The 9,441-nt window shown below is 47.0% G+C and overlaps 1 protein-coding gene across 1 annotated transcript; it reads right to left on the bottom strand.

Annotated features, from left to right (window-relative positions):
* Positions 1-3,581: 3,581 nt before the first annotated feature.
* LOC146423094 (zinc finger HIT domain-containing protein 1-like) lies at positions 3,582-9,441 on the bottom strand (the record flags this gene model as incomplete). The annotated part of the gene is made up of 4 exons (XM_085045068.1): positions 3,582-3,737; positions 4,984-5,153; positions 8,094-8,173; positions 9,153-9,441. Coding segments are annotated over 4 exons (561 nt in total), but the record flags the coding sequence as incomplete, so codon positions are not given.

Here is a 9,441-nt window from a genome sequence, read left to right as displayed (position 1 = left end):
CCAGAAATGGGATAAACCACGCCCATAAATGGAGTTAGACCACGCCCATAAATGGAGTTAAACCACGGCCATAAATGGAGTTAAACCACGGCCATAAATGGAGTTAAACCACGCCCATAAATAGGGATAACCACGCCCATAAATGGGAAAAAACACACCCATAAATGGAATAAACCACACTCATAAATGGCGTTAAACCACACCCATAAATGGGAAAAACCACGCCCAGAGTGGGATAAACCACGCCCATAAACGGTGATTAAACCACGCCCGTAAATGGTGATAAACCATGCCCAGAAAAGGGATTTATTGCCATAAATGGCATTAGCTACACCCATAAATGGAGTTAAGCCACGCCCATAAATGGGATAAGCCACACCTATAAAAGGGATAAGCCACGCCCACAATGGGAGAAGCCACGCCCATAAATTGTGATTAAACCACGCCCACAGTGGGGCAAACAATGCCCATAAATGGTGATAAGCCACGCCCAGAAATGGGATTTATTGCCATAAATGACATTAGCCACGCCCAGAAATGGAGTTAAGCCACGCCCACAAATGGGATAAGCCACGCCCATACATGGTGATAAGCCACGCCCAGAAATGGGATTTATTGCCATGAATGGCTTTAACCACACCCATAAATGGAGTTAAACCACACCCATAAATGGGATAAACCACGCCCACAATGGTGATAAACCACGCCCATAAATGGAGATTAAACGACGCCCATAAATTGAAGAAGCCACGCCCATGTATTGGCTAAGCCACACCCATTAATGGTAATTAGCCACGCCCATAAATGGTAATTAGCCACGCCCATAAACGATAATTAGCCATGCGCTTCAATGGTGTAAGCCCCACCCATCAAGGGAATGAACCACACCCATGAATGGGGAGAAACTACTCCCAAAAGGGAGACAAACCACACCCTTAAGTGCGATAAGCCACGCCCATAAATGGGATAAACCACGCCCATAAATGGTAATTAACCACGCCCATAACTGGGTTCTATTCCTACAATTTATTCCCATAAATGGGATAAACCACGCCCGTCAAGGGGAATGAACCATGCCTATCAATGACATTAAACCACGCCCATCAATGGGATAAACCACGCCCATAAGTGGTAATTAACCACGCTCATAAATGGGATTTTTAACGATACTTTATTCCCATAAATGGTGATAAACCACGCCCATAAATGAAGTTAAGCCACGCCCACAAATGGGAGAAACCACACCCATAAGTGGGGACAAACCACGCCCACAAATTAGATAAACCACGCCCACCAATGGTGTTAAACCACGCCAATAAATGTGAGAAACCACGCCCATGAATAGGCTAAACCACGCCCATAAATGGTAATTAGCCACGCCCACAAATGGGTTCTAGTTATTCAATTTATTCCCATAAATGGAATAAACCACGCCCACAAAGGAGATAAACCACGCCCTTAAATGGGATAAGCCACGCCCATTAATGGGATTAACCACGCCCATATCTGGAAATTTATTAATGCAATTGATTCCTATATATAGTGCAAAACCACGCCCACAAATGGCCATAAACCACGCCCATCAATGGGATAAACCACGCCCATATATGGCGATAAGCCACACCCACACGTGGGATAAACCACGCCTTTAATTGGTAATAAACCACGCCCACAAAGTAGATAAACCACGCCCTTACAGGGGATAAGCCACGCCCAGAAATGGTTTAAACCCCGCCCAAAACCGGTGATAAGCCACGCCTACAACTGGTGATAAACCACGCCCATAAAGAAGATAAACCACAACCATAAATTAGATAAACCACGCCCTTAAATGGGATAAGCCACGCCCAGAAATGGGTTAAACCACGCCCATAAATGGTGATAAACCACGCCTACAACTGGTGATAAACCACGCCCACAAAAGAGACTAACCACAGCCATAAATTAGATAAGCCACGCCCTTAAATGGGATAAGCCACGCCCACGAATGGAGTTAAACCACACCCATAAACGGTGATAAGCCACGCCCACAACTGGTGAGAAACCACGCCCACAAAGGCAATAAGCCACGCCCATATATGGTGATAAGCCACACCCCCAGGTGGGATAAACCACGCCCATGAATGGAGTTAAACCACGCCCACAAAGGCAATAAGCCACGCCCATAAATCAGATAAACCACGCCCATAAATGGTAACAAACCACGCCCACAATTGCAATAAACCACGCCCACCCCACCCCATTAGCTCCTCCCCACCTAATTTGCATCTCATTATCCCACAGCTCAAGGCGGCCCCGCCCAGCCCCCGAGGGGCGGAGCCAGCGCTGATTGGCCGCCGACAGACCCCGCCCTGGTGACGTCACAGGAGGCGGAGCTTGGATATTCAAATGGACATTGGGGGCGGGGCTTGGCTAGGAGGGGGCGGGGCTTGATCCAGGGGGCGGGGCTTGGACCAATGGGTGTGTTCGGGACCAGAGGGGCGTGGCTTGGCCACCGGGGGGCGTGGCTTGGCTCGGAACGGGCGTGGCTCCGCCAGCCAATAGGATCTCGACTCTCACAACGGTCCAATCAGAGCGCAGGGCGGCCATCTTGTCCCCCAGCGCCAGCCAATGGCGGCGCAGCTTCTCTCTTAAAGGGCCAGCGCGGTTGAATTTCCCGGTTTTCCCATTTTTTTCCCAATTTTCCCGGTTTTTCCCTCATTCCCGAAGCTCCGCCCCCTCCCCGCCCCTCCCCCACCCCGTAGCTCCACCAATAAAATCAATTCCGGAGATTTCGGGTGGAAAAACGCTGAGTTTGGGAAAAACGGCTTAGCGGCCATCTTGGGGGTAGGCGGGGCCATGGCGGCCATCTTGGGGCGGAGCTATAGCCATAGCAGCCATCTTGGGGTGTAGCTTTGGCAGCCATATTAAGGTCATGGCGGCCATTTTGGGATGACGTAATGGTGGCCATTTTGGGGGCGGGGCCATGGCGGCCATGTTGGGGTGGAGCCATTTTGGGGGTGGTGCTATGGCTGCCATATTGGGGGTGTGGCCATGGCGGCCATCTTGGGGTGGAGCTATGGCCATGGCAGCCATATTGGGGGTGTGGCTATGGCAGCCATATTGGGACTCAGCTCATTGTGGCCATATTGGGGGTGTGGCCATGGCAGCCATGTTTGTGTGTGGCCATTTGGGGCATGGCCATGGCAGCCATATTGGGGGTGTGGCCATGGAGACCATGTTGGGGGTGAAGCCATGGCCGCCATCTTAGGGTGGAGCTATGGCAGCCATCTTGGGGTCATGGTGGCCATCTTGAGGGTGTGGTCATGGCAGCCATGTTGGGGCTATGGCAGCCATCTTGAGGGTGTGGTCATGGCGGCCATATTGGGGCCACAGCCGCCATCTTGGGGTGGAGCCTTGGCAGCCATCTTGGCGCTATGGCGCTATATTGGGGAAAGGTCATGGCGGCCATGTTGGGGGTGGAGCTGTGGCAACCATATTAGGGGCGTGGTCACGGCAGCCATATTGGGGGCGTGGTCACAGCGGCCATCTTGGGGGCGGGGTCACAGCAGCCATTTTGAATGAGAGTGACAACAGCCATCTTGGGGGTGTGGCCGCGGCGGCCATCTTGGGGTCGGGATCACAGCAGGACGCGGTCGCGGCGGCCATTTTGGGGGGAGGTGTCGCAGCAGCCATCTTGTGGGCGTGGCCGCGGCAGCCATGATGGGGGGAGGAGTCACACTGTCCACTTCAGGCACCTGGGGGGGAGGGGAAGGTCAGAGGGCACTGGGGTGACTCCTCCCCTCCCCCCAAAATCTGGGGGTCCCAAGCTACCCCTCCCCCCACTCCCAGTGCCCATTCCTGGCACTTCTCCTCATTTTTTCCCATTTTATTCAGTTTTCCTATTTTTCCCACAATTTTTCCCATTTTTTCACCATTTTTCACCCGTTTGTCACTCCTTTTTCCCATTTTCCCCCCATTTCTTCACGATTCTTTCACCACTTTTTCCCCATAATTTCACATTTTCCCCATATTTCGTGATTTTTTCACCACTTTTTGTGATTTTTTCACCATTTTTCCCGTTTTCCCCATTTTTTATCAATCTTTCCCCATTTTTTTCTCCCTTTTCCTCCCATTTTTTTTCCTTTTCTTCACCTTTCTCTCCCATTTTTTCACCATTTTTTCTCCCTTTTCTCACTGCTTTTTTTCACCATTTCCCCCTCATTTTCTCCCCATTTTCTCCCTGTTCTTCCCCATTTTCCACCGTTTTTTCCCGTTTTACCCCATTCTTTCACCGTTTTTCTACCACTCTTTCCCCATTTTTTCCCCCATTTTTTTCTGATTTCATCATTTTTTTGCCCTTTTTTTCACTTCTTTTCTCCATTTCTTCCCCATTTTTCCAGTGTTTTTTGTGATTTTTTCACCGTTTTTCCCCATTTTTCCCCCATTTTTCCCCATTTTTTTTCAATTTCCCCATTTTTCTGGGATTTTCCCCTACCTGGTGTCCTGGTGGGTGCTGAGGCAGCAGTGCAGCAGTACCTGACCCCCAGGTGACACAGGTGTGTCATTGTCACACATTTTTCCCCATTTTTTGTGATTTTTTCCCCACTTCTTCCCCGTTTTTTCTCATTTTTTCGCCGTTTTTTCACCGTTTTTCCCCATTTTTTCGGGATTTTTCCCATTTTTTCTGGAATTTTCTCCTACCTGGTGTCCAGGTGAGTCCCCAGGCAGCAGTGCAGCAGTACCTGACCCGCAGGTGACACAGGTGTGTCATTGTCACACATTTTTCCCCATTTTTTGTGATTTTTCCACCGTTTTTTGTCGTTTTTTCACCGTTTTTCCCCTTTTTTTGTGATTTTTTCGCCGTTTTTTCACCGTTTTTCCCCATTTTTTCACCGTTTTTTCACCGTTTTTCCCCATTTTTTCACCGTTTTTCCCCATTTTTTCACCGTTTTTCCCCTTTTTTTTTTTCAATTTCCCCATTTTTCTGGAATTTTCTCCTACCTGGTGTCCTGGTGGGTGCTGAGGCAGCGGGTGCAGCAGTACCTGGCCCCGCAGGTGACGCAGGTGTAACCCGACGGGAAGCCGCAGACGGCGCAGAAATGCCGCTGGGGCAGCCGGGAGGGAGCAGCGCCGGCCGAGACGTAGTTGGGACCTTCGGAGGCGTTCAGGTTCTGGGAAATTGGGGATTTTGGGGTTTGGAGAAATCCGGGAAAAATCCGGGAAAAATCCGGAAAAAAATCTGGAATTTGGTGCTGAATTGAGGCCAAAATTTGGCTTAAAATGGGAAATTTAGGTCAAAATTCAGACCCTAAATCCAAACCCAAAATCCAACTTAAAATGGGAAATTTGGCCCAAAACTCAGCCCCAAATCCATAATTCAGACCACAAATTCACCCCAAATTCTCCCAAAATCCAGCAGCTCAGCCAAGGTGTAATTGGGGCCTTTGGAGGCATTGAGGTTCTGGGAAATTGGGAATTTTGGGGTTTGGGAGAAATCCGGGAAAAATCTGGAAAAAATCCAGAATTTGGAGCCAAATTTGGGTCAAAATCCAACTTAAAATGTGAAATTCAGCCCGAAAATTAAACCCCAAATTCCTAACTCAGACCCCAAATTGACCCCAAAATCCAGCAGCTCCAGCCAAGGTGTAATTGGGGCCTTCAGAGGCGTTCAGGTTCTGGGAAATTGGGGATTTTGGGGTTTGGAGAAATCCGGGAAAAAATCCGGAATTTGGAGCGAAATCTGGGTCAAAATTTGGCTTAAAATGGGAAAATCAGCCCAAAATTCAGCTCAAAATTCAAAATTTAGATCCTAAATTCAACCCCAAATTCACCCCAAATCTCTAATTCAGACCCTAAATCTAAACCCAAAATCCAACTTAAAATGGGAAATTTGGCCCAAAATCCAACCCCAAATCCGTAATACAGACCTTAAATCCAACCCCAAATCCAGCTCAGAATTCAACCCAAAATTTGGCTTAAAATGTGAAATTTAGCCCAAAATCCAACCCCAAATCCCAAATTCATAATTCAGACCCCAAATCCAACCCCAAATTCACCCCAAAATCCAGCAGCGCCAGTCAAGATGTAGTTGGGACCTTTGGAGGCGTTCAGGTTCTGGGAAATTGGGAATTTTGGGGTTTGGGAGAAATCCGGGAAAAATCCGGGAAAAATCCGGAAAAATCCGGAAAAAAATCTGGAATTTGGTGCTGAATTGAGGCCAAAATTTGGCTTAAAATGGGAAATTTAGGTCAAAATTCAGCTCCAAATTCAAAATTCAGACCCTAAATCCAATAAAAAATGCAGCTCAGAATTCAAGCCAAAATTCGGTTTAAAATGTGAAATTCAGCCCAAAATTCAATCCCAAATTCAGCCCAAATTCATAATTCAGACCCCAAATCCAATAAAAAATCCAATAAAGAATCCAACCCCAAATCCAGGCCCAAATCTCTAATTCAGACCCTAAATTCAAACCCAAAATCCAACTTAAAATTGGAAATTTGGCCCAAAATTCAACCCCAAATTCACCCAAAATCCCAAATTCACAATCTAAATCCAATAAAAAAATTCAACCCCAAATTCAGCCCCAAATCCATAATTCAGACCCCAAATCCAATCCCAAATTCACCCAAAATCCAGCAGCTCAGCCAAGGTGTAATTGGGGCCTTTGGAGGCATTCAGGTTCTGGGAAATTGGGAATTTTGGGGTTTGGGAGAAATCCGGGAAAAATCCGGAAAAAATCTGGAAAAAAATCCAGAAAATATCCGGAAAAAAAAAATCTGGAATTTGGTGCAGAATTGAGGCCAAAATTTGGCTTAAAATGGGAAATTTAGGTCAAAATTCAGACCCTAAATCCAAACCCAAAATCCAACTTAAAATGGGAAATTTGGCCCAAAATTCAGCCCCAAATCCATAATTCAGACCCCAAATCCAATCCCAAATTCACCCAAAATCCAGCAGCTCAGCCAAGGTGTAATTGGGGCTTTTGGAGGCATTGAGGTTCTGGGAAATTGGGAATTTTGGGGTTTGGGAGAAATCCGGGAAAAATCCGGAAAAAATCCAGAATTTGGAGCCAAATTTGGGTCAAAATTCGGCTTAAAATGGGAAATTTAGGTGAAAATTCAGCTCAAAATTCAAAATTTAGATCCTAAATTCAACCCCAAATTCACCCCAAATCTTTAATTCAGACCCTAAATCTAAACCCAAAATTCAACTTAAAATGGGAAATTCGGCCCAAAATCCAACCCCAAATTCAGCCCCAAATCCAAAATTCAGACCCTAAATCCAATAAAAAATGCAGCTCAGAATTCAAGCCAAAATTCGGTTTAAAATGTGAAATTCAGCCCAAAATTCAATCCCAAATTCAGCCCAAATTCATAACTCAGACCCTAAATCCAATAAAAAATTCAACCCAAAATTTGGCTAAAAATGGGAAATTCGGCCCAAAATTCAACCCCAAAATTCAGACCTAAATTAATAATTCAGACCCTAAATAAAAAAAAAAAATTCAACCCCAAATTCACCCCAAAATCCAAAATTCAGCTCCAAATCCAACCCCAAAATTCAGCTTGAGATTCAAAATTCTCCCCAATTTCCCCACTGAAATCCCAAATTTCCTCCCAAATTTCCCCCCAAATCCCAAATTTCCTCCCAATTTCCCCCCAAAATCCCAAATTTCCTCCCAAATCCCAAATTTTCCTCGCAATTTTTCCCCAAATCCCAAATTTTCCCCCAAAGTCCCAAATTTCCTCCCAAATCCCAAGTTTTCCCCCAATTTCCCCCCAAATCCCAAATTTCCTCCCAAATTTTCCCCTTGAAATCCCAAATTTCCTCCCAAAATCCCAAATTTTCCCCCCAAATTCCAAATTTCCTCTCAATTTTTCCCCAAAATCCCAAATTTCCTCTTGAAATACCAAATTTCCTCCCAATTTCCACCTCAAATCCCAAATTTCCTCCCAAAATCCTAAATTTTCCCCCAAATCCCAAATTTTCCTGCCAATTTTCCCCCAAAATCCCAAATTTTCCCCAAATTTCCTCCCAAATTTCCTCCCAAAATCCCAATTTTTCCCCCAAATTTTCCCCAAAATTCCCAATTTTCTCCCCAAATTCCCCACCTGCTCCTCCAGCAGCGCCTGGAAGTTTTTCCTGAAGCGAAGTTTGAAATGATCTCCTCGAGTTTTCTTCTTCTTCTTCCCTGAAAAACCCCAAAATCATCCCAAAATTACCCCAAAATGACCCCAAAACCCACAAAATCACCCCAAAATTACCCCAAAACGACCCCAAAACCCACAAAATCACCCCAAAATCACCCCAAAGTCACCCCAAAATGACCCCAAAACCCACAAAATCACCCCAAAATCATCCCAAAATTACCCTAAAGTCACCCCCAAAATCACCCCAAAATCACTCCCTAAACACCCCAAAATCACTCCAAATCACCCCAAAAAACCCCATTTTTGATTCCCCAGGACCCCCAAAAACCCCAAAATCCCCAAAAATCCCATTTACCGATTTCAGCAGTGGCACTGAAGTGCAGCAGTCTCGTCCCAGGACCCCAAATCTCCCCCAAATCTCCCCAAAATCACCCCAAAATCACCCCAAACTCCACCCAAAACCCCTAAAAAACCCCAAATTCCCCCCAAAACCCCCCAAATTTCCCCAAAATCCCATTTCCCACTCTCAGCAGTGTCACTGAAATCAGGCAGTCTCTTCCCAGCATCCCCAAATCCCCCAAAATCCCCCCAAATCCCTCCAAATCCCCCAAATCCCCCAAAATCACCCCAAATCATCCCCAAACTCCACCCAAAAACCCCCAAAATTTCCCCAAATTCCCCCAAAATCCCATTTCCCACTCTCAGCAGTGTCACTGAAATGAGGTAATCTCTTCCCCAGCCTGGGCAGCCCAGCCTGAAACCCCCAAATCTCCCCAAAATTCCCCCAAAATCACCCCAAAATCACTTCCAAATCCCCCCAAAAACCCTCAAAAAAACCCAAAATCCCACTCACCAGTCTCAGCCGTGTCACTGAAATGCGGCAATCTCTTCCCAGGAACCCCAAATCTCCCCAAAATCCCCCCAAATCCCCCCAAATCTCCCTAAAATCACCCCAAATCACCCCAAAATCTCCTCTAAACCCCCTCAGGACCCCCAAATTTCCCCCAAATTTCCCCTCACCGGTCTCAGCCGTGTCACTGAAGTGCGGCAGTCTCTTCCCGGGCCGCGGCAGCCCCGCCTGCGGATCGTCGCCGAAGTTGTCATTCTCCAGAGCCTCGAGCTGTCTGTGCAGCCGCCGCTGCCGGGTGGCTCCGTCCAGCACCCTGCGGGGAGCTCCCTCGGGGATCCGCGCTGGGGAGGGGATGGTGAGACCCCCGGGAACATCCCCAAATTCCCACAAAAAAATTGGGAACCCCCCGGGATCGGCAAACCCCAAAAAACCCGAAAATCCTATAAAAATCCTACAAAA

Source organism: Lichenostomus cassidix, unplaced genomic scaffold, assembly GCF_008360975.1.
Source record: "Lichenostomus cassidix isolate B80296 unplaced genomic scaffold, HeHo_3.0 HiC_scaffold_34, whole genome shotgun sequence".
In the NCBI taxonomy this organism is placed as follows: domain Eukaryota; kingdom Metazoa; phylum Chordata; class Aves; order Passeriformes; family Meliphagidae; genus Lichenostomus; species Lichenostomus cassidix.
The sequence above is the reverse complement of the archived record's forward strand: the minus strand, read 5'-3'. Positions and strand labels throughout refer to the sequence as shown.